Source organism: Pteropus alecto, unplaced genomic scaffold (genome assembly GCF_000325575.1).
Source record: "Pteropus alecto unplaced genomic scaffold, ASM32557v1 scaffold33, whole genome shotgun sequence".
Classification (NCBI taxonomy): domain Eukaryota; kingdom Metazoa; phylum Chordata; class Mammalia; order Chiroptera; family Pteropodidae; genus Pteropus; species Pteropus alecto.
Window position 1 is genome coordinate 5,567,935 of NW_006435762.1, and position 26,410 is coordinate 5,594,344.

General features: G+C 35.0%; 1 protein-coding gene across 2 annotated transcripts in view; it reads left to right on the forward strand.

Annotated features, from left to right (window-relative positions):
* The window catches only part of NLGN1 (neuroligin 1), a 957,767-nt gene that overhangs the window by 365,594 nt on the left and 565,763 nt on the right, over nt 1-26,410 (forward strand). Inside the window, exon 7 of one of the 2 annotated variants that reach the window (XM_025046070.1) lies at nt 10-168. In XM_025046070.1, the coding sequence (XP_024901838.1) occupies nt 10-168 (159 nt within the window). Of the gene's footprint in view, nt 1-6; nt 169-26,410 lie in introns of those variants that run through there. The other variant, XM_025046069.1, reaches the window with a different exon arrangement.

A 26,410-nucleotide genomic window follows, 5' to 3' on the forward strand; every position in this document is an offset into this window, starting at 1 on the left:
CATGAATGCCATTTGCTCCTGTGTGTCCCCAGAATATCATTGATGGCAGATTGCCAGAAGTCATGCTTCCTGTATGGTTTACTAATAACTTGGATGTGGTTTCGTCATATGTGCAAGACCAGAGTGAAGACTGCCTATATTTAAACATATATGTCCCAACTGAGGATGGTGAGTTTACTGCAGGAAAAACAGGGAGATATATTTATATTTTTCTTTTATATTGTGAGCTCTAACAATATTAATTCTTGTGTACTAGTAGCATGCATGGCTTTTCCTGTTAGCATGTAGACATTTTACATGCGTGCATGCAGCTCTTTTTGTTTATGTGTGCTGGTGTACCTGTTCTTATTGTTTTCCTGTGCCTACTCATTTTTTTTCCTCCACAGCACGTATATTTAGGTAGAAATGGGTTCCTAATTTCCATTTCCTACCAAATGACTTCTGAGAAGATGCATCAACATTTCTCCATTGCATGTGCAGGCTCAACAAATTGGGGATCTTTCGCACTCAGTAAATGCAGGAGCATATTAAGTTAGATAGTGGTGTTGCATGTTCCGGCGGTCTGTGATGGAGCGCCATGTTATTTTCTAGTCTTCTATTCATTTTTCAGTAAAAAGAATATCCAAGGAATGTGCCAGAAAACCCGGCAAGAAAATATGTAGAAAAGGAGGTATGTATAAAAGTGAAAATAAAAACTGGGGGAAAAAGCTTGCAGAGCAAGAACAAGATATTCTCCCTAAGGATGATTTGCTGATGCTCGGAAGTGAATGGTTAGGTGATGTGGAATTAAATGAAGCCTGTCAAGGAATAGAAAGATGGTTAAAGAGAATTCTAGCTGAGTAGTAACACTGAGAAAACTCATTGGTGGAGCCTTGTGTTTTGGTGCCGGTAGCATCAACAGGAGTTGAATATCTGCTTTGTGTCTGTGGATAGAGAAAATAATACTTAGGCTATTAGGTTGTCTGCAAGGAACCCAAACAAGGTTGCCTTCTCCACTGGTCAACTTTTCATCTGCGAACCACTTTTCTAGAGATATAGATTTCTATTCCTGTTAAAATTGATAAATTCAGGCACAAGCTTAATTTTTTGTTTATTTAGTCTTAGTTCCTTCAGAACAGCCTATGAACTTTCTCATGTAAGGTAAATTTAACATAACTTTGGGGCAATTACTGTTATTAAGTAATGGTATTTTTTCTCAGTCTTTACATTTTCAGTTATTTTTCCAGAGAGAAACAAGATTTTGCAGATTTTTATACTGAATATTTAGTCTTAAATTTACTTTAACATTTTTTATATTTATGTTAAACAATTTAAAACATAGGGAAGAACATGATTTAGAAGCTATAGTTAAATCAACCTTCAAATCATCCTCTAGCCAGATTGAGCAAATGTAGACACTGACAGTTGCAAGCTTGCATCTGAATGTAGCTTGTCTACACTCCATTTTTTGGTATAACATCTAGTACATCACTCATAGAAGAGTATAAGTTTCTATGGCAGTAAATTATCTTAAGTGTTATTTTGACCTTATTCATAACTTTGCAGAATTTCCAATCTTCATACAGAAGTCATATTAATATTCTAATGCTGTACATTCTATCTCTCTATGCACTTCTAATCTCCTTGTTGGATCAAGTCGATTTCATTACAACATCCTTGTGGTGTAGGGAGTGACTAAACTGTTCCATTTTATCAAGATCACATTCTATGGAAGAATCTCCATATAACAAAATTCTCCACTATAGATCAGAAATATTTGCATTAAATTGGATTTTGTTTTGTTTTGTTTTTGTTCTTATTTCTTCGGTCATACTGGTAAAATGGGATTTAACTTTTATTTTATTACTGATGCCATGATTTGCGTTAAAACCATAGTATGCTTAAGAAGGTGGATATGGAGGCTACAAGGATGTTTGAAATAACTAAATCAAAGTCTCTTGTTTTTCTTCAAATGAGAATAACTGCAGTAATTTACATGCCTTCAACTAATGTACAATACTGCAGTGGTTATTATTATGCAGCATATCAAGCACGTGTAATTAGCTAAGTGACTTTCACCTCCTATCACAAAGATGTTGATTCACAAAGTCATAAATAAAGATGCTATTGAAGATTGCATAAACAGAGCATAATACATAAAAATATCTACAATCAAAAAAATAATGACACCAAAAGTTTAGCTAATAAGTGAGAAAGTGACCTTTTTCTCAGACAACTTCAGAGAGGAATGGTTTCATTAAAAAATTCTTTTTCATTGTTTTTTGGATTGTTGGTTCTATCTGCTTTATGAGAGCTGGCAAAAAGGTATATAGGCTGAGCTACTTATTTGGCAAATTTTGAACTAATTTATAACTACCCTAAGGACAAAATCTATAGCTACTTCCTTCAATCTGTGTGGTTTATAGCTCATATCTATAGAGCGTCTTTATAGCAAACATTGTAAAAAATTATTTAGCTTTGGTATTTAATATATCCTATCAATATTAAATAATTTCTGCTGATAGATGTTTGTATAGTATTCCACAGTCTAGATAACAAAGAACAAATTTAATTTTCTACATAAATAGTCCTTTTAAAATAAACAAAACTAAAGTTTAGAGCTTGATATTTTAAGCATAAGTATAGAAATTTGTTTTCCAAACTTTTAATTTTTTCCTTCTCTCTCACGAAGGGTCTATTCTGGTCACTTCAAGAAATTATATTTTCCTGATTGAAGAAAATATCAGGCATTTAATCTCTATGCATATACTAATATATATTATATATGAACTATGAGTTCTTCAACAGAATTCTATAAGTTTATAAATGATGGTTCAGGAATTCTAGGAATAGTTGTGTTGCATTTTATCTAGGTGCTAAAAAAATTCTGGCTCGTTATTATTTATGTCTTACTCTTTTAATTGTGTGTGGTCATCTGCAGAGGCAAATGGACCCCACCCCTGTGACAAGTACACTATAACCTGTGCATGCTATATCATTCAAAAGTGTTTCTTAATTGCCATTTATAAGTCATGCACTATTCAAGGGAGTTAGTAATGAAACAAAGATCTCTTTTCCTATAGAACTTACATTCAAGTGAGCTTACAAAGAACAAAGCATTTTTTGCACTTTGTATGAAAGGAAGAAAATCTTCCTCCTCCTTCAGAGATGCCTTGCTATAACTTTTAAATAGAACTTTTATAAAATTTTCCTGTGCTTTTGAAGAAAAAAAACATACTTTTTTTTGCCAATAGGCTGCCTCTCGTTTAAAATAGGTCCCAGTTGCACTTTTTAATCTATCTTTTTATATTTCCTATGACAGTTTTAGCCATATGTTAATTACTATCTAGATATTTCTTCAGGGTTTCTCCTTGCAAAATTGAAAGAAAGCATGAGGCTTAAAATGAGGTGATGAGATGACTCTCAACACTTGGCCAAATAGCAGATAACATGTAATAGAAACTGGAATTTGGATGTGGAGGACAAACAAAATTTATCACAAAATCTTTATGAGAAAGAGTATTGCTATTATTTTACAAATAAGAAAGTAGGTTCTAAGGGTTTAATGTTTTGACTCAGTTTCTACCATTATAAGTGGTAGAGTCAGGTTTGGCCCTAGTTCTTTCTTGTATTAGATGCATTTTTATTATGTTAAATTACCTCCTATAGGTAAATTCTATAGCAGAGGCTGTTTATCTTTCTACCCTCCCTTTCTTCTTAGTATTTTTACACATTTCAATATATCATAAATTTTTTTATTCTCTCAGTTGACTCTATTTAAGACAGATTTAATGCTCACCTTAATTGCATTCAGTCAGCCAGTGTTAGCAACTGATTTCCAGGAAACATTTCCTGTACTTGTTTTAGTGAATATTTTTAAATAGTATATATGGTTTCATACTGTCCAGACCAAGATCCCAACATAGTCTCCTGGCTGCTATCAGCAGCAGCTTTAATTTGCTTATGCTTCATTTTGTTTCTTTAGGTTTTTCTCCTGTGAGAGTTGCTAATGAATCGCTAAGTGGTCAAATATTAGGCAGTAAACATGAGAAGGAGGAACAAGAGACCCAGAGAATCCACAGACAAATTTCTTGGCTCATGTATACTCTACAGTTGTGTAGCTTTGTATTTCTCCAGCACTTTGACTATTATTTCCATAGTTCTTTTGAGATGAATACAAAATTAATTTTTATTTCTGCAGTGGCAAGAAATTGTTTTAATTTACTCCAATTTTTAGTGTACAGAAAATTAGAATCTTTATAGATGGCTCTGGTATGATTCGTGACTTCTTGCACATTTTATTCCTGATTTTCATAAGTATTTTGCTTTTACATGCTCTGTTTAGTAGTCTTTACCTTACATACTGTTGAATTCATTCATAAGCCTTTTCTACAAATTTAGGGTTTATTTGGTTGTTTATTGAACGAAGACTGATTTTTCCATAATTAAATATGTATAACAGTGAATCCTACCATTGTCAACATGTTTAGGATTTTAAAAGGAGACTATATTTCAGAATGTTCTTCTTTCTTGCTTATATATTTCTAATTTATTTATTCATTTAACACACATTTACTGAGTCCTTAATCTGTGCCAATCAGATTGCTGCTCTAGATCCTAGAGATACATCAGAGAAACAAACAAAAACAAAAACAAAAAAAAATGTATGTTGCCCTTCTGGAGTTTACATCCTAGTGTGTGGGGATAAATGGTAGACAATAAACAACTAAATTTAAAAGGTGTAAAAAGATGAGAATTAAACAGGGTATGGAGGATCAAGAGCGCTAGCATAGAAGGTGAAGATAATTTTAAATACAATAATCAGTATAGTTCTCACTTGAGCAAAGGCCTGAAGGAGATGAAGTGAATATCTTGGGAAAGCAAAGCAAAGTGCTAGTGTAAAGGCATTAAGATGAGGGTCTGCCTTGTGCGCTTAAAGAATATCTAGTAGTATAGTATTGTATTTCTGTAAAGTGTAGAAAGAGAGAGGCAACGAGATTCAGATGATCTGACTTTATATTAAAAAGATCATTCTGGCTGATGTAAGAGTAGGCTGACATCAATTAAGATTGAAAAAAAAAATGTAGAATGGGAGCCACAGTGGAAAGATGCTGTTTAGTTTTAGGCATATTAAATTTCAGGTAACTCTTAGACACCCAAATGTAGACATCAAGGAACCAGTTTGAAGCTCAGGAGTGACATGGAGATGGAGATATAAATTTTGGAGCTATTGTGATATAAAAAGTAAAAATTTAAAGTCATAAGGCCGAATGAGAATAAAAAAGATTGAATGAAAACAGAGAAAAGAAAAAGACAGCAGAGTTTGATCCATGGGATATTCCAACATGAAGAGATCTGGGAGAACAGAAGGAAAGATAGTGGAGACTGAGAAAGTACGTATGAGACAAGAGGTGAATCAATATTTTCTTTTGTTTTCATGGAAAATAAAGAAAATAAAATAAACATCTAAATAAACACAGTAATCTGCTCTGTCAAATGAACTGTTGTGCAATGGTGTGGGTCTGACACACTGTTGTGGGTCTGAGAGAAAACGAGAGAAAATTTGGAGTCGCTGAGTATAAGTAACTATTATAAGGAGTTTTGCTTTAAAAAGGAGCAGAAAAAAATGGGAGCACAGGGACAATAGAAGTTGTTTTTGTTGCTGTGTTAAGATGGAAGAAATAGAGATAATAGACTGCTAAAATAATATTTTTAGAGAAAGACAGGATCTGGTGCACAATTGAAGATTTTGGAATAAAAAGAGCATAGGTAGATGATTAACGATTAAAATTAACATGTAGCTAGGCAGAGAAATGTTAGCAGGTTTCTATTCCCATAGGATTGCTTCTATTTTAGTTATTGGATCTATAATATAAGAGAAATGGAGATAGGATTAAAATTGGTGAACTCTTAATGTGTTCTAGACATTTAGCCTTATTACTTTACTTAATATCACAACAATCCAACGAGGTTCTTATTCGCGCTTTACAAATGCAGAAATGGACAACCAAAGAGATTAAGTGTCTTGATCAACAATACATAAATTTTTGGTAGCCAACTATAAGTTCTTTGTGGAGACTATTTTAGAACAGAGAGACTAAAACAAAATAACACAACAGCAACAAGAAGAATCCTGTTTATATGAGAATCCAGATCACATAGAAATGGAGGCCCGTTTGCTAGCAGAAAAATCACTGTATAGTGGATTAATAACATCTGGTTCATTTGGGGTTTGAAGATAAGTGGGAAAACAGACTGAGCCAGAGATTTAGCTTTATATTTGAATTAGTAGCTCTGGACAGATATGGTTAAATAATCTAAAAGCTAAACAATTTAAGTTGCAACTCAGAAATGAAGAAGATCTATGAGGTTGTAAAGTTTTAAAAGGATATCAATTGTTCCATTGTTTACTGACAGGCAGTGAGAATCTCCTGAAGCAAATGATTAAAAGACCATTATAGTTGTCCAATTTTTCTAGAAAATAAACACTTTTTTCTTATAGAAACTAGAGTTGAAGTTGAAAATATTTAAGACTTATGCCATCAGCAAAAAGAGTTATGCCGCAACATAAATCCTTTGTAGAAAGAGCTTTCCTTTCTCTTATCCATTGTACTAACACAGTTCCTTTATGTGTTGTTTTCATATATAGAACATACTATTAGCTTAATAATTACGGTGCAACCTTTGGTTAAATTTACTTCTGTATTACTTACCATTACAGATTTTGTTGATAATATTTTGGCCTTTAATATTTCTCCTGTGAATTCTCTTCTTCCTTTCCCCATAGTGGTACATGCTAAAGTTGTTTAGGAAATGACCAGCCTTAAAAATCACACCAGTACATAAATGTGCTAGTCACAATCACAGAAACTCATTTTGGAGTTGATAATCTTAAATGCTCGACTAGATGTGGAAGTATAATTCCTAATCATAAATTTTTACAGAGATCATTATTAGTGGATAAAATATGTAACACTTCTGTATTAGATTCTTAGGACTGCTATAACAAATTGGTATAAACTGCGTGGCTTAAAAAAAGGAAAACAAAAACAAAGATTTATTCTCACAGCTCTGGAGTGGAGAAGTCCAAAATCAAGGAGTTGGCAGAGCTGATGTTTCTGGAGACTCTGATGGAGAATCTCCCCACCTTTCTCCTAGCTTCCGGTGGTTGCCAACAGTCCTTTGCATTCCTTGGCTTATAGTTGCATTGCTCTAGTCTCTACTGTTATCATTAGGCTTTTTTTTCTGTGTGTCTCCCAGTGTAGTGTCTCCGTGTTCTCACATAGCCTTTCTTACCAGAACACCTGTCACAGGATTTATGGCCCATTCCAATCCAGTATGACCTCATCTTAGTTACCTTTGCAAAGACCCTATTTCTAAATAAGATCATTCTATTACTTTGCTAAGGTTGCCCTAGCAAAGTACCACAAACCGCATGGCTTAAACAGTAGAAATTTTTGTCTCCCAGTTTTGGAGACAAAATTACCCCTTTTTATATGGACATCAATCATACTGTGCATGGCTTAAACAGTAGAAATTTTTGTTTCCCAGTTTTGGAGGCTGGAAGTCTGAGATCAAGGTGTCAGCAGGATTGGTTCCTTCTGAGGGCTGTGTGAAAGAATCTGTTCTAGGTCTCTCTCCTTGGCTTATAAGTGGTTGTCTTCTTCCTATGTCTCTGTACATCACATTCTCCCTGTATGTACATCTGTGCTCAAATTACCCCTTTTTATATGGACATCAATCATACTGGGTTAAGACCCACCCTCATGACCTTATCTTAACTAATTATATATGTAAAGATCCTATTTCTAAATAAGGTCACATTCTGAAGTACTCAGGATTAGAATTTAAAAATATGAATGTGGGGTGACACAATTTAGTCACATTTTGAGGTTCTAGTTGGGTATGAATTCTTGAGGAACAGTAAGCACACTTCCACTTTTTTCATATTGAATCCCCAGAAGGCTTTCATAATGGTGCTATCATTATGCCCATTTTATAGGTTGAAAAGTTACTGCTTATTGGGATTAATAACTTACACAAGAACACATGGCTGCTAGTTAGGAGTACTGGCGCTCCTTTTCAAATAAAAACTCAGATTTTGTGTGATTTCCGTTTCCTATAATAGATACAGATTCTCTCTGTTCTCCTGAGAAAATTTAAAAATTTATCTTTAAGTATTTTTTTGTTGTTGTTAAAATAGAGTACTATGCATTAGTGTGGATACTTTTAAATATCCAAGTGTTTGACTCTGTATAAACAAAATGATTCAGATTTTTTAATTTTTCCCTGAATTTTAAATGTTTTATCCAGATGGTTGCTTACATGCAAACATGATTTTAGATAAAATTAAGGTCTTTCTAATTTAAAATTGTAGTAGCACTGATTTTCAATACTGTTATATCTGTCATATTTAGGCAATTAGGCAAAGTTCTTTTTAAAATAATTTTTCAATTTAAGACCTATTTCTTTGTTTACTGTAATTCTATTCATCTGGTATCTATGTAATAATAACATTAGAGCAATTTAATTATAGCTTATATTTTCATTAAAACGTGCAAACTGTTGCAAAAATCAGCTTTAAACAATGACAAAAGGAAATCTTAATAAAGGGTGCTGAAGTCAATGCAACCATAATTATAATCTTCAAAAGTAGAAAATTTGATTAATCAACATGGTCTTAAATTTCCGCTTCTCCTTTCAGAACTGAAGGAAGGAGTTGTCATTCCTCTCACTTCTTTTTTTTGAGGCAAGACTTTTGGAGCAATTACTCCAAAAGAAAATGACACATTGTCTCCTAATCTTGTATGATAATAAAAAACACCTTCCCTCTCTCCTCTTTTTCTCACAAAAGAGTTCTTTTTCTTTATCTCCCAAAAGCTCAGGGCTCCTCTTCTAGAATGTTCTTTCCAAGTTCCTCGAAGTGGAAGTGGAAGAGGGAAGAGAAGGGATAGAGGGATGTATGCAGCACAGATATGACATGAGGACAAATGTATCCCTCCCAAGTAGATGAGAAGCATTTGTAAATACCGCTGCTCAGCAAAGGGAGAGGGAGCTCTGGGGAGAGCTATTAAGAACATATAGGCTCCTTCTGATTTGGATTCCTAGGCCTCTCAAGAATAGTTATGTCCTTATGAAGAGGTCTTTGGAAATAGGAATGCCTATAGCTAGTGCTAACTAAAAAAAACCACTTGCCATGTTCCTCAGTTCACCATCTTTCCAGGTAGTGAGTAGGTGGCTTTAGTTTGTAGCTCTAAGCTTTCATCACAAAGAATTGATATGTTCCTCTGGCATAGAAATTTACAAGCCAGGCAGATCCTGATATTTCTGAGCTGCCTATGAGCTAGGCATCCAAGTAGCCTGCTGGTGCCTCTTGTGACCTACCCTCAAGTCCCCACATCCTCACTCCCACAACACCTGATACTACCAGGGCCGCTTGGCTTTTCATTTCTTACATGTAAGAGGGAGAGTCCACCTACAGTGCCAAGATTTCTTTAAGCAAAAGAAAAAGGAAGAGGGGAAGGGAATTCTGTTGTTTCAAAAAAGTTTATGCCATTATTTAGGGAATTAACCTCATTTCAATGAAAACTGAAATATTTATAAATTTTGATTGTTAAGAGAAAAGATTTTCTATGATGATCATTTAAAATATTTTGTATTCCAACTCACCCTGAAAGGCCAGGGGTGAGGTTTTGTTTTGTTTTGTTTTGTTTTGTTTCTGTTTTTTTATTTTATGAAGACCTTTAACCACCTGTGCAATTTAACAGGGGAGTTTTACGAGGAAAAAATTCTTATAGAATGTTTACTGAGATTAAGTGGAATCTTTGATTCCCGAAGTACTCTTCTTGCCCTCCTTTCTTCTCTCCTCCCTTCTTTCCTTCTTTCCTTTTTTATTCTTTTTGGTGTTGATATTGCTTTGTTTTGTTTTGTGTTCTGTGTGCAAAAGGCATTGCTTCTGATTTCCTACATGGCCCTTCCTGCTCTCTCAGCTAGAGCACCCATGGCCAACACCACCGGAGGCTAAGTTGGGCAGGATATATTTTTTGCCCTCATAGACCTTACGTTGCAATGACAGTCTGCCAGTAACAAGAAGCAGGACATTTTTAAAATATTAAAAAATATATTTCAATTAGATTTGGCATTCAATGTTATATTAATTTCAGGTGTACAAGATAGTAGTTAGGCATTCGTATAACTTATAAGGTGATTCCCCCAAAAGTGTAGTACCCACCTGGCACCATACATAGTTATTATAATATTGTCGACTATATTCCCTATGCCGAACTTTACATCTGATTACTATTCTGTAGCTGCCAATTCGTGCTTCTTATTCCCTTCACCTTTTTCACCCAACCCCCCAATTCTCTTATCATCTGGCAACCATCAGTTGGTTCTCTGCATCTATGAGTTTGTTTCAGAAATAGGACATTTTTGTTGGTCTCCATGTCACTGTTACCAAGTAAATGTAAGCCTGATTTATATTAAAATCACAAAACAAAATGAGGGAATGGCTGTTTCTGTGAATAATTAAAAAAAAAATAATGATGCTGATATTTGGCACTGATTTCTATAATAAAACATTTAATTAAATCTTTAAATGTGTATGGAGCACAAAATATGCACATCAGAATAAAACGTATCAGGCATAACCAAAACTATAATTATATCATCTCTGTTTCTTGAGCCCACCTTTGTTGCTCTGCCAAGAAGTAATGGTTTAAAACTTTATATCCACCTGTTAAAAAAAAAAAAAAGTCTATGTTGTACCTGTACAAATCTCTGAAAGCTTGGGAATGCTTTAGTTACTGATACAGTAGCGACTGAGTTATTGGACTACAGGCTGTCTCTTCTAGAGGTAAATCAATAGCTGCCTCTCAGTGGCTTCTTCCACACTTTTGTTGAGTGTGTATTCACGCAGACCCCAGAGTCACAGAAATAAAAAATGGGCATTAAAGAACTAGCCTCAACATGCTTACTCTTTCGTGGGTGGCAGACACAGAAAGAGAAAACAACAAGGTGGTAAGCGCCCTGAGGAAGGGAAGCAAGGGGCATTATGGGAACACATACGGAGAAGTGTCTAGGGTTTATAGACGTTTTGTGACAGAAAGTTGTCCCTGATGTGAACACTCAGGAATGAATATTGAAGTCCCTTGATGTCTTCGAAGGCTAGTGTGGTCTGGGGAGTAACTCCAGATTAAAATATTTCTGAGTGTTTATTTAAATGTTTGTTTGCTTGTTTATTTATGTGTGCAGGTATGTATATAAGTGTATCTGTCTCTTCCTTCTTTGCCTGAATAGCAGTTGTTTCCTGTTACTGCTCTCATGTTACCTTCGAGACACTACCTGCCCACTTCTGAGGTGCTGAATCCTTTCTCACCTGGGTTGAAAAACTGAGCAACCATACTTTAAACAAAATAAAACAAACAAGAAACTTGTTTGAAAAATCAAATAGGCTTGAAATGAGCTTCTCTACCATGAGTCATCCATAGCAACTGAAATATGTAGACTTTTTCCAAAGATAATTTTTTTAATGTATTCTAAATAACTGAGGCTGTCAAAGAGGTAACTCCCAAATACGTGAGGTGTTTACTAATAGTGAAGCTATAGGTGCCAAACCTTTTGTCATGAGGTGACCTCTCAGGGATGTGTGTGGTCATCCCTTATCCCCGAAACTCAGGACACTGCAGACATTCTGCCACCTCAGTGTACTCTTGCCCTCCTTCCTTCTCCACTTGCTCATCTTACTTTGGAACCTCCATCATTTCTTGCTTGAACCACTACAATAGCCTCATAACAGCTCTTCCTATGTCCATTATCTGATCCATTCCACACACAGCAGCAAGAGTGATCTTTACTTTAAAGTCTAAAATCAGACTATATGATCCTTTTTAATTTTCTCATGGATTTCCTGTTTCTTTCAGAATAAATGTAGGATTCAAGACCATGGCCTATGAGATCTTACATAATGACTCCTGCCCACTTTGTAATCGCGTTCCATAATATTATCTCCTTACTGTCTACATTCTAGCCTTGCTGATCATGGAATAGCCAATCTCTATCCTACCTCGAGACCTTTGCACTTGTTCCTTCATCCTTGAATGTACAGTGTCTACCTCTTTTTCTGTCTAAGTCTTGTAATCAAAGTCTTGGCAAAGTGCCACTTTGCGAAAACAGCCTTTGCTGAGCACTTTATTAAGCTAACCTCACCTACCCTCTTCCTCTAGTTATTCTTTTACACCTCTTTGTTTACTTCTTTCATTATGTTTTAATCTTTATATGAAATAATTTCATTCTTTTATATGCTTACATATCTGCTCTGTCTCTGCCCCAGAAGAACATTTTTCTTCCTCACTGCTGTATCCTCAGTACTCGCAAGGGGCTCAATAAATATTCATTGAAAAACATAAACAGCCTTCAGAAACAACACACTTTGTTGGAGACAGCCTTCATCTCCCACCATCTGCATTTTTTTGAGTAATACCACACCTGCTATCATTCCTCACCAGATATAGCAAGTAAGAATATATTTCTTCCTCTTTGCTATGCAATCATTATTTGTTTATGGCTCCCGAAATGAAGAAAATTTCAAAGACAACATCAGAGCTCTTAACTAAGAAATAACAGTGTTCAGTGGCTCAGTGTCTGACAGATATAACCTGGACTCTGTTGCGGGGGCCCTTGGGGCCAAGTGGCTGCCAATAGCTGAGGCTCTTGGCTCTCTGCCTGTGCACGTTACCGCCAGTCTTATTGCCTCTGTACTGAATTTATATTTTAATACAGGATGCCAACAATGCATTTGTGTAATAGGAGCATGAAGAATGATTCTTCTTTTCCAGACCAAAAGCTTCATTTTCCCTCCCCACCTTCTAATTTAATTTCCTTTTCCTTCTACCCAACCCTAGTTTCCCTCCCATGACTAATATATCTTCTCTGTAATTATTTTACTTTCTTTGTCCTTGTCCTACCATCTACCCCTGTGATAGCACTTCTTGCCACTGTTTCTACTAAGACATGTCAATTTGGATTAGTGATGAGGCAATACCTGAGTACTAGATGAGTACTGGATTTGTTTAAGGGACTTTCTACATAGCATGAAATAGCCTTCCAGTGGCCTTTACTGGGGAATCTTCTTCCTTATGATTTAACCTTTGATTGCTTCATATCACCATTAACATATACATGCATCCAGAGGGTTATTTTGCTCTTTTCTTCTTTTTTCTACATTAGTGACTACCAGCTTTCCCAGAAAGAGCCAAATCACTTTATAAAACCGGGCAACCAGAGAATGATACCTTATTGTATGTACAGTACCATAGGCAGAGTTTTGAGAACATGGTTGGTGCCCAATAAATGGTTGATAAATGAAGCAACATTTTGAGCGAGACAGCTAATGGGCACCTTAGGTTATTGAGATAAATGGAAAGAGGTCGGTGGCTTTGCTAGTGGATGGTAGAGGCTGAATCATGGGCAATTCAAGGTGGAGAGGCATAGTAAGAGCATTATAGACCTAGAATCTCTCAATCTAGTTGTGAGATAAAAATCAGGCAGTAACAGAGACTATATCAGTGTCTTAGAACAACATTGCAAAGCTAATGGAGAAGAAGTTGTTAGGTTCCTGGCAGGGTTGTATTCACGGAAGAGTGATCAATGAAGTTAAATTGATATCTATGCTCAGAAGAGCTCCACACTTTGTTAAATACTCTACTGTTGCCATCTTGAAATTTATAATAATTGAACATGAAATTCTGCATTTTCATTTGTCACTGCACTGCATAAATTATGCACCCAGTGTTGCTTACTGGCTTTGCTGACATTTTCCCATGCTGCATACCCATGCTGCAAAATCAAGCACCTTAATTCCGTTGACTGTGCCCTTAGCTACTAAGTGTAAGAAATATTAGTGGTGTTATGAGAGAAATAAGTAAAGGCTATAGATGGTATTAAACTGCCCAAAGGAGGGAATAGCTAGTTCTATCTTTGATGGGAGCTGATGAGAAAAGGTTGTATCATAATAATCTTGCTTGAAATGGACTGTGCAGAATGAGTACGTTGTCCCTCCACTGAGGAAGAGGATGTACTAGGATGAGGTGGAAGGCTTGGCTAGGTAGAGAGCAGCATGTGATCAGCAAGTACATTGAATGATAAGTCCAGATAAAGCAGCTCCCAGATCTTTGTTTCTGAGGAGCCTGGAGATTTGCTCTGGGTGACAACAAATTGTTAAAAATTTTAAGCAAAATCTTGACATAATCAAGTGAGTACTTTAGAATATCCTCTCTGACGTTAGTATAAACGATAGAATCCAGGAATAGAAAACCACAATAGAGACAAGTAGAAAATTATGGCAATGGTGTGTCGGTGACCATGAGGACCTTGCCAATGGCTGTGGTAGAAAAGAGGAGATGAAGGATAAGACCGAGGGGTTGACTGGTTATTGGAAGGGCGGAGGAGATGGAGCCCAGGGTAGCTCTGGAAGGTCCCACTGCCCAGAGCCTTGCCTCTTGGCCTGCTGTCCTTACCACCTCTATCAGCTTCCTCCAACATGACTTCTTCACCAGGGCTGACAGAATGGAGAGTGAGATAGAATAAAAAAATGAAGTTCGAAGAAAGAGAAAATTCCAGTGGCAGAAGAGAAAGAGAAGAGTCGGGGCGGGGATGGGGGTTGGGGTGCTCCAGAAAAGAAAGAGAAGGACAGAATGGAATACTGAACAAATTTTTATCTCCCATATGCCAGATGTCAGATAAACTCTTGGAAATAATACCACACACATATATTTATTTTAGCGAGTCATTTTTAAAAATAGAACCTGAGGGAGAGAAGAGTATGTCAGAACAAGGCAAGGAGAAATGACAGGGAAATGTGGCAACGAGATAGAGGAAGGAGTCATAACTCTGTAACCTACTCTTGGTTTGGGCAAGCTTGAAAATGAGAAGGAGGATATGCATAGACAGCAAATCCTACACTGTCAGCTGGAGAGAAAACTAAATCATTTAGTTAAATGTAAATTGCTAGGAAAAACAGACAGTTTCATAATTTATGTAGATTTATATTAATGACAACAAAAATGAACATAATTTTTCAGAACACTGCTAACTCAGAAAATATATGTTTATTGAATTCAACATGTATTTTTCAGATCATTGACTATGTGGCTTGCTTCATGCTGGGTATTAGAACACAAATCCAGTCTGTACAAATTAGTAACACAGGGAGACATACACTCACTACACTCAGGTACTTGAAATCTAGTATGAAGGCAAATTATAAATAATCAAGTACATATTCTACGGAACTAGAGAGGTCATTAAGAGGGGCGAAATGTTATAGATCCTTATGAGAATGCAAGAACTCATCAAGTTGGGTATGAACTGGAAAAGTTCCTTAAAGAAAGTAATATTTTAGATTTGCTTTGAAGGATTGGTAGGCTCTCAGCAGGCAGACACGTAAGGCTTTTGTGCAAGAAAAGGAAAGGCACAGCGGGGAGCAAAGTCTGGGGAAATAAGTATCCAGTTACCTAGATTACAGAAAATATTAAATCGTGATAAAATATTGGTTGTAGTGAAATATCAGAAGGCCTAGAAGACCAAGGTGAATGGTTTTGCTATCAACTGGTATGAATTAATGATATTTGGGGCAAGAGATTATGATAAGAAGAGTGTGGGGGGACATGATGCATCTTCTGCACTAAAATTTCTTTATTTCTGTCATTTCTGAACTGTGTATAGTGTTGGATTTCCAAAAGAGAAATGAGTAGGGTACATAATACTTCTCTCAGAAAAAAGGCCACCCACTGCCATAGGCTGTATGAGTTTAACTCTCACTGACAAGCCAAGATTGAGGAATGTATACAAGACCAATTGCCCAGATTCAGTGTGTTTTTCCAGATCTTTAACTGTTCACATCAAGTACTGTGTTTATTTGCATGGAAGTAGAATGGACCCTAAGAACTTGAAAGCAGTGAAGCTGCATGTCTTGCTGTGAGAAATACAGATGAGACTGGTAAGGCGTTTCCCTGAGACTTGTACACCTAGATCATTAAAACCACATAAACCTCAGAGAAAGCCTGAGAATATAGAATGTGAGACATAAAGTAGAAAATTATCTAAAGCAACGGCAGGAACATCTGGCAAGATCAGAGCATGATAGAATGCCCAAATTGCCTTTTGATGCTGACCTGCTGGAAGAAGAGAAATAGTCCCAGGAAAAAGAGAGGGAAAAAAAATCAAACTCATTTTGAGATTTGGAAAGTGAAAGTTCCCATTTGCCAAGTAATCGTACTTATCACTTTTCATAATATGATTTAATTAGGAAATTTACTTAGTTTTTGAGATTTCTGAAAAATAAAAAAAAGAACAAAGTTACTAGTTGACCCAATTAGTAAACACAGCAAGTTGCCATATTTCCTGCCCAATAACAGATGCGGGCCTTAGGGGAGCTGCACACTGCCTTTCAGATCATTGAACAAATGACTTCTTCAGTGCACTAATTATGCTGAAAGAGTTAAAAGAGTTTCTAAATGCATTCTACACCCAAGGGAGTTTTGAGTCCCAGGGAAGCTCAGCTGAATGAAGAATCAGACTATGACTATTCCTGAAACTCAAAATGCCAGCATCCTGTCTCTTCAATATTCTACAGCAACATATCTTTATTCTTCTCAGTCCACCTCGTTTGCCATGCTCATGGTCTGCCTCTTACATGGCTTCCACATAAACTTCAGTGAAGGCTCACTTTAGTGAAGGTTAAATAAGTCTGTGTATTCTGTCCTTAAAACCTTTTGGCATGGAAGTTAACTATAGTGATTGAATGTTGGCAGTAGGGGAGCCTATTGACTGTGTTGTCGAGAGCTCAATCTGATGGGAAAGGAAGGTAGGACAGGTACATATATAATGTCGGTTTAAGGGAGTGTGATAATGTTCACAAAAAAGAAAAAAACCTGAGCCTTTGGAGTTTTAAAAGGAAGAAGGGATGATATATAATTGTGAATGTATTTTGGATGAGGTTTGAGAGTGGACAATAAGAAACTGATAGGATTTAAGGCGATCTAGAATAATACAGACTTCTGACAGGTCGATATGGAGGGGGAGAATGTGTGCCAAGAAGAGAGAATAGCACGAGCAAAGGGAGGCATGAACGCAGGAAAGAACAGGGACTGTGACTGTCCTGTGGCTGGAATTGGGCTGGGAAACAGGTAAAGATTACCAAGAAGGAAAGATTGATTAGAACTTTTGTGAAAGACTTTGAATGCTAGCATGAGGATTTTACATTTAATTTGATAGGCAAAGGGGAGCCACCAGATGTTTGTGCATAAGAGAGTGACATGATTAAAACTGTTTTAGGAAGATTAATTTGGTAGATGTCTTTGGTTAGATAGATGTTGCAAGAGTCTGGAACTTGAAAAAAAATAGTTAATAGGCTTTTATAATTGTGCCATCTGACAAGTAGTTGATCAGTAATTTAAAAATGTTATAAATATTTCAATTTTCCTGCAGTCCCATTGATATCTGTTTAAGAGGCTCCAAAGAACTGGCAATAAAGAGCATTGTTAGCTTTTCTTTCTCCTTTATTTTTTCAAAGAAAGGAAAAGTATTTTGGAAGAACAAGTGTATACAGTTGACAAGTTGCACTCTGGGAAAGGGGCTGAGCCCTTTGACCTTCACATCAGCTGTGGAAAGAATTCTGGCTGGATTCATGACTTTCTATTCTGGCTCCATCATAATGTTGCTGTGTGACTTTGAATAAGTCATGTCACCTCTTTGAACTTCGGTTTTCACTTGTATGACATGAGATTTTGGGCTCCATGACCTCTAGAGTCATTTCCATATTTCACATTTTTGGATTTTTTATAGGAGCAAAAGGAATTGCAATGGATAAATGGGTTCATATCTGTCTGTATTTCTTCTGCCTATTCCACTGACTTACCAAGAATTCTAGAGAGGAGGATGAGTTGAAGACTTCACTTCATGCATGGATTTAATGTAGCATGAGCTTGTTTCATTTCTTGCGACAATTTAAATGCCATCTTTAATGTTTTCTTGTCATGCTACTGTTGCTGTTTTTTCCTGTTTCCTAGAAGCTAGGCTGTAGCAGATGTCTGCTCCCATGTCCTACAATGAATTAAGGATACATTGACAATACATTTTCTTCTTATATTTAAGAAGACTTAGAATACGAATTTAAATAAATTAACTATGGTATAATATTGGTATATCTTAGTTTTGTTTGCCAGGGAATAATTTAAATCAGCTGGCTGTACTGCATAGTACTTTAAAAATGTGAATGCAATACAACTACCACATGCAAAAAGAACAAACAGAAGCTATTGCTATTAATTAATTAATTAATTGATTGATTATAATAGAACACAGAGATGATTAGGAAACCAATAATAGTATTTCCAAAACAAATTTATAGCTCACAGGTTGTCCATTTTTTTTCACTAGGAAGATGATATGGTTAGTGATTCTCTTTTATATTTTATTCTCTCTCTCCCTATTTTTTTTCTGGAGGCTTGCGAAGATAGCATAATTAATATGTATTACAAGGAGAATCTTCTTGGACTCTATAGTAATTGTCAGAAATTACATCCATGCCAATTTGGTCAGACATATGTAGAGAACTGTCGAGTCAAATATGCTCGCCTCTACTCACTTGCCATTTTCCTGATTCTGATGAAAAAGTCATTAACTGTTTCTGGATTTACTCTGTTATGTTTAAACAGTGTTTAGCAGACTGAGTTTGAGTCATTAGAGGACTGGGGATACTGTTAGAAGTGTCATTCCCCCTTTTTGTAATTTTTCAGAAAAAAATGGACAGATTAAAATGGTAAAGAACTAAGGTAAAGAAATGACATTATATAAATTAGAAAAATACCCTTAATATGGGTTTTAGAGATAAGCTAATGTGAACTGTTTCTAAGATGTGGACAAGTATTTTGTGAGTGTAGACTTTGGAAAAATTATGCCTCTTTCACTCATCCCACCCTTCTAGAGACACATATACCACCAAGACCACCACCCTGATATTTTTGCTCAGATTGCAGTTGAATAATAATAAAAAAAATTGAATATACTTATTGGTTTTAGTAAATTTATTTAAATGGATACGTATGTCTGTTTACTTAAGCTTCTGCTTCTTCTCCTAATTAATATGTTCATGTGGGTGTGGTATGATTTGGGACATTCTCCTTCTTTCCCTTCTCTTTGTGAGAAGACACAAAAGACATGTTTTTCAAGCTACAAGTCATGAACCATTTAATAAATAACTTGTTATACACCATTTATGAGTTAGTTAATAAATCTTTATTTTAGTTAGTGATACAATATTAAGAGAATGTGTTAACTAATAATAAGGTAATTAAAGAGTATTTTCTCAACTTGCCTGACCTAATTACCTGAATCTGCCCAGAAAATCTTGGAATGTTTGATATAATACAAGAAGTCCTTAAGGAGTCTATGGACACAAATCAATTGACTTTTAACAGAGTTATCAGTTTGAAAAGCTCAGAACAAAATTGAAAAAAACACTATTAAGACTATGGACTTCATTATAACATAAAAGATAATAGAAACATTTGAAATTTAGTGTGATTAATTTTTCTTGTAGCTAGAAATACGACTGGTAATTGAATTTAATCTAGCATTTATATCACAATACATTCAAAAGTATGAAGTACCTTCTCAGTTTATAGCCTGTAGATCCATGCTAATAGAACTTTTCTGCAGTTATAGAAATGTTTCATATCAGCTCTGACTGACATGGTAGCCAGTAGCTACATGTGACTATTAACCACTGAAGACATGGCTAATGTGACTGAGAAACCATTTAATTTTATTTAATTTTTATTAATATAAATTAAAATTTAAATAGCTCTCTATGATGAATAGCTACCATTTGGAACAGGGCAGCTAGAGAATGAGTATTAGGATCACCAGAAGAAAGATAAAAATCATCTAAGATTTTGAAATATGAGCAAAAACTGAGTGTCTATATTTTGAAAATTTGTGAATTTAAAAGATAATAGCTAGAAATTGTTACAAGAAATGAACTTATTCAAATATAAGTCAAGTACAATTATTTTTAATTTCAGGCATTTTTAGAAAGGGACACTAAAATTTCTCTTTACTTCTTTGCAGATTTTTTTTTCCATAAAGTTAATCATCAATGTTTCATGTAAAACAAAAGATATACAGAACGATCTGTAACATTAAGGGCTATTTGATGTCGGGTGCTGTGGCTAATATTGTTTTCTGTGAGATATACAGTTAAGAAATTTTTTGTTTCTGGAACTAATGTTTACCATATATTCTCCAAACGATATACACTAGTGTCAGCCACATACCTCCAACTATTCTAGAAATGGTCCCTGAAAAATAACTTAATCACTTGGAAATATTTTTATTAGTTATTTTTATGACTCTCAGCTTAGAAACTTGTCACAGTTTGTTTCTAGAGATTTTAAATTGACCATTATAACTGTTGATGTTTCAAATTATTTTCTTAGACTGTGCTGATGATTCATAATCTATTCTTTTTCGAAAACCGGCTATTGCTCAAAATGGCAAAACTATCCCAGTGGGAGAGAAAGGTAGATTTCTTTTGGGATCTCTTGAAAGTCACTGACTGGGAAACAAAAACATTTTCTCTCAGAAGACTGGCTTATGATAAACCAATGTCTTCAAAAGTAATGTCTTCTTTCTTGTTCTTTCTTTACTCTGATTTTCCATGGTCTTAAGTCGAACACATTATATGGAAACATTTGCAATTTCTGATTTTCTAGCATATGTCCTGAGAGTCAAAGTACTTAGTATTTTCATCATTGCATCATTTCACCAGTGTTGTTGGATTGTTTGTTTGTTTGTAGCAAATAAATTCATTCCAGCCCTTGGGACAAAACTTCTTACTTTCAATGTCATTATTCTTTTACTCATGATTTTATTTATAGCAGCTTGAGTGTTTTCGTAAGTTTAGGAAGCTACATGTCGCTTATTTTGGATACATTTTTTTTTTTTTTCTCTCATAAGGACTCTTGTTTTAACTTATTCTAGCAGCTGGCTGTACATTTCATCCAGGTGAGACTTTTTATTTTTAATCTGTTGCCTGTTCAGCAAAAGAAATTGGTCCAAGAGAAATCATTCAGCAATGTCTGAACCCTTCTGCTGTCCTCTTGTGAGGTTTTTGTTGATGTTATATCTGATTCCACTATTTGTCCATTGAACATCTCTCTTTTATATCTCTGTATCTTTCTCTTTTATGTGAATGCTCACTTCTCTTCCTGTCACATATCGCTCTCATTTTCTATCATTTGCATAGCTGAGACTTTAGGCAGTGAAAAATACTTCTTACTGACTTGAGTTTAGCCTCCCTGGGTAAGAAAGCTTCCCGGAGCTCCAAGGCCATCTGAAAGGGCTTGGATTTGTCACCTCTTGGGTAACCTTGCTCCTAACATGCTCTTCTTAGTGGAGACTGTTTTCTGTTCTTGTTACAGATGTGATTGCCATGTGGCATTAACCTTAGGGTGAGTTCACTCAGCTAGGGGGGAAAAACACAAAACCTTTCTTTTACTCTTTCGCTGCTAAGCTTTTAATGCTGAAATTCATATGACAATGCCTTAGGTTTTGCCTTTTAACAATAGTCACTGAACATCCAAGCTTTGTAAAGCAACTTTGGCTTGTGATTGTGACCTTAGATATGAAGAAATATGTGTAAATATGCACATAAAGAAAGGAGTTAGAGCATACTCCAAATAAAAGTTTAAAATATAAGTTCAATTAATATGTAAAATGTAAGTTATAAAACTGGAAAGAATCTTAGAGATACTTTAGCTACATCTTCATTTTTAAAAAAATTAATTTGTTTGGGGCCTGATATAACTTTAAATTTTTGTCTAAGAAACTGAATGTACTATTTTAATTATATAATGAGGTCAAAACATTTTATAGAGCATTATATAAATAATTATTATTACTGTATAAGCAATTTTAGGGTTTCTTTAATCCCTTTCCTTTTAGTCTTTGATTTAATCTCAATGATAAGAGGCATAGCTGAGTTGTAGAACATCTTATGTTGTTGTTGTTACTTTGATAAGTCTTCTAAATAGGAGGATCTAATTATTTCCTTGTGCATGGACCATATTCTCACACTGGAGCAAATGTAATTAGGTTTGCAAACACCATCTCTAAATTCCTAAAAATTAGACTTAAAGAATAGCAAAATAATCAATAGACAATTATCTTTTTAATTAACAAATACTTGTCAAATTAAAAACAATTCTTTATTCAAAGACTTTGCTTTACTTATCACAAAAGGATGATAAGTAGGTTTAAGGGAAAAGCCATGTAACAACAGCTTGTAAAGTATCCAGTGAAAGGTTATTTGAAGGTCGAGAATTCTTAGATGAAGGATTTTCAGCAAGTTGTTTTTCAAGTTTCTATTAGACATATCTCATTGAATCATATATGCATAACTAATCCCTTTATATACAATTCCTTCACATCTTGCTTAATATTACTGACTTAAATATCTGTACCTTCATTGCTTTAAAAAAAAAAATTATTAAAACAGTGAAGAAATCAATGTCCATTTCAGATTTTATCAGACTTGTATAATTATATTTGAAAACACCTTCAAAATTCAATAAATTCTTTTTTAGAAAAGGCTTTTTAAAATTTTTTATTTATTTTATTATTATTATTTTTTTTTTTCACATAGCATATACCCAAAATTCAGAAGAACTTGAAAAATGCCAAAGGTTAAAGAAGGCAAGTTTTTTGAGAGGATTTTTTTTTTTATTACAGATAAAGGAAAAGAGAGAAAAAAATTCATGTCTTTAGAATAAATTATGTTTCTCAGTTACTTATGAGCAATTCCTGGGAAAGCGAACAAAGGCAGAGCTACTCAAATGTAATTGGAAAGCTAGGCTATTTTGGAAGGTATTACCAAGTCTACACAGACAAGGAAAAAAATATTTTCAGGGAAGTGCTTAAATGGCTGATATTCTTTCCAAAGTATAAGGAAGATTTTCAAAGCACAGAATTAATGTTTCCCCTGTTGGCATCATGAACAGTGAACAGTAACATTTTTAAGTAATAAATATCAAGTTCTAGAATCTCTAACTATAATTATTCACACTCTTATCTAGTTTTCTTTAATTTGGGAGTATATCTGCTATATTTAAAGGGATAAAATCAAAGGCTATTTTAAAATAAAGCTAGGTATAATCTAAAAGAAAAAAATTAAAACTTTATTGAAATATGTGTGGCTGGCAATGTTCTGTATTTCCTCCAAAATTAAGGTTATAATCAAGTCCAGCATATTTCTTTCTGGTAGATCCTACAGACCCTTTAAAATTAGATTCTCACTACCCCACCTTTTGAGGGGCAGTAACCTATTACTTTTATTTAATATTATCATCCTTTAGAGTTTCTTCTTTTCCACAGAGAGAATTGTGAGGTCTCTTTATTATTTCTGCAAGGGCATCTCATACAAGGAACCAGTGTTCTTTAAAAGTTGTTTTCTTAGATATTTCCCTAATGTAGAACAATATTTTTCTGATAATGACCTGCTTAAATTTCTTTCAAGTGCCATAAACCTCTTGACTTTGTTATCCCAATTAACATCGGATACATCTATTAGAGTTATTGGAGGTTAGGGAGAGGAACTTTTGGGAGAGGTGAGACTTGAGAGGTGAAATAGGGAAATGAAGGAGAGAAGAGGTGTGGTCTGGTGGAAGTTGTTCCAGCTGGGGGCTTTCAGGGAAAATTTCAAGATGAAAGCCAGTAGATTGCCTTCTCAGGATATGAAGGTGTGTGTGGGGTGATGATTTGCCTTCTCAATGATCTCATTAACTGTGTTGGTAGCGTTAGACTTAAATAATTGGGGAGAGATAAGTCCATTCTTAAAGTGATTATTTTAAATCAAATGTTCAAATTATTATTATTAGCAACTATCTGTTAAATGACCACTGAGTATTCTGTTAAACAAGTAGGTAGAAGATTCTCATATGTGGAGAATACAGATTCCTTGTTCTGAGAAAGACTATTTATAATACTATGTCTTCATCTTTTTCTAAGTGTAGGGTTTTTTTGTTTGTTCGTTTTTTGTTTTTAATCTTTAGAGCTTAATTTTCCTCTTTTTTCCTCTTAATTTTCGGAGTTTTTTTTACTCCCAAATTGCCAAAAACAACAAAAGGCTTTGTGTTTGGCACTTATGTATTCCTCTGTGTATGTATGTGTGTGTGTTGGGGGAAGGTATTTGTGTGAGTTTATACATATATGTGTGTTGAACAAAGAGATGCTACTGGAAGCAAGAGTTTCACTTCTATCTTTGTACTTCAGAAATACTGGTTTTTGTCCCAGAGTTGTGAAGTATAATATCTTTTGACAACTCAGTAAATATAGATTTTTATAGTTACCTATATCCATGGTTACAAGAGTAATTCCAGTCTAACTAGAAGTAAAATCTATTCTGGAATGACAGTTGTTTACTTGAAGTTATTTTTCAACATATATTCTGAATAGGTGAAAATGGGTTTCCATTTCATAAATTTCTGGTCATTTTTCTTGCATTATATATTCATATTAAGTTGTAGCATAAAAACCTTGAAAATTATTATTTTTTTTTTTGTAATTTACAATTTCAACATGAGGCTTAAAATATTTTTTTATTTCGTAATGAACTTTAATATTTTTCTTCTTTCTTAAACCAAAATTTGATCTGAGAGCAGATTTTCTTACAGCTGGATTTTAAACCCTTAGAAAATAGTGTTTATAATAGAAATCCTGCCATAAACTTTAAATCTACCAGTGCTAGGAGGCAGTCTTCAAACTTCATGATATGCTGACAACATAGGAGTTTCTTTTCGGATGCATCTGTAGTGTCTATCTTGAGCATTCTAGATTGTAGGAAATAAAGTGTCTTTCTCTTAGAGAAAAAATAATTTTGCTGAGGGCAGCATCAGTGTAAAATGGGTTTGGTATGCTGTACAATCACTTAGTGACTCTTGAATTTTGCTACATATTTTGGTTACAATATGGGGCTTCCCAAATGGTGGTTGTGCAAACATTTGTTCTGCTTCATTCCCTCTCCCCCCATAATATCTGGAAAACATAGCTATAACATTTCTAGGAACAGAGAGAAGAATTTCTTCTTGCTTCCCTTTCAAAAATTTTGGTGCATCCTAGTCTTATAGAAAATGCCTGAAGTCACTGTGAGATTATTTATCAGAAGGGATGCTTTGGTTGATGGTCTATATATACACAGTCAAAGAATAAACAAACTAAATGCAGTGAAACAAAATGGTCCTGGTTTACTTTTAGCGCTGTCATTTTATGCTTTCTGTTCAGGTGAAAGTCAGAGAATTCAGTTAATCATTAGATACTTAAGACCTACTGGGTGCTTGGATATTTGCATAGCCTAAGAAGCTCAGGGAGGCAGAGTTTTCTTACAGCTGACCAAGCTCCTACTATCTATTCTTTCTCTCTTGAGATTAAGAGCCTAGGAAAACAGACCCAGACATTTGTGTTTCTCTAACATTATAGGTTCAACAGGTCTACAGATGGGGTTTTTGATAGCTACAGAGGGTTTGCCTTGAGGGGTGGTTTTAGTAGTTGTTGTCTTCTGAAGAAGATGAGATGAAATTACTTTAGTACCTGCTCTCAGAGCAATGTGGGTCTAATTGCTTCAAGAAAATTTTTTCATGGGCCAAAAGTTTGTATTTTGCTCTTAAAATATCTTTGACTTTTGATACAATGAAAGATTTATTACATACAGAAATTAGTGGGAGCCAAAATCTGAGAACTAGGGGGCCAGATCATAGAAAGCCTTAGTGATATAAGAGGGGGTGAATCCTCATACCCCAAGTGGAGACTCTAGTGTTATGTAGAGGAGGAGGGGGGAGGAGGAGGAGGAGGAGGAGGAGGAGGAGAAGGAGAAGAAAGAAAGAGAGAGAGAGAGAGAGAGAGAGTCCTTGACTGTGTTCAAGAAAGAATTCAAGTGCACACCAGAGTTAAAGACAAAACGAGTTTATTAGAGATGAAATAATGCTCCATAGACAGAACATGGTCTCCTCTCAAATACAGAATGAGAGAGACACTGAGTGTTTGAGGAATTCAGTTTATATGTGATTCTTAGTTTCTATGAATTATAGTTTAAAGCCTTTGTTTCCCTTTTTTTCCTTTTATGGACTGGGTATGCAATAAGAAAGACGAGTATGCAGTGTTAAAGGTGTGTTAGTAATCTCAGACTTTGTTATGTAGGATACTGAAGTTTGGCCTTAGGGGATGAATAGTTGGGTTTGTTTTTCTGTTTTCCTTTCACTGTATGGGTAAATAGTTTGTTAGTCGGCAGGAATCTTCCTTTGTTCTGTAGGTTTCCTGTGATCTGCCAGCCCATTACAGACTCTGAATACAACTCGTCAATTTTTGTAGTTTTCATGCC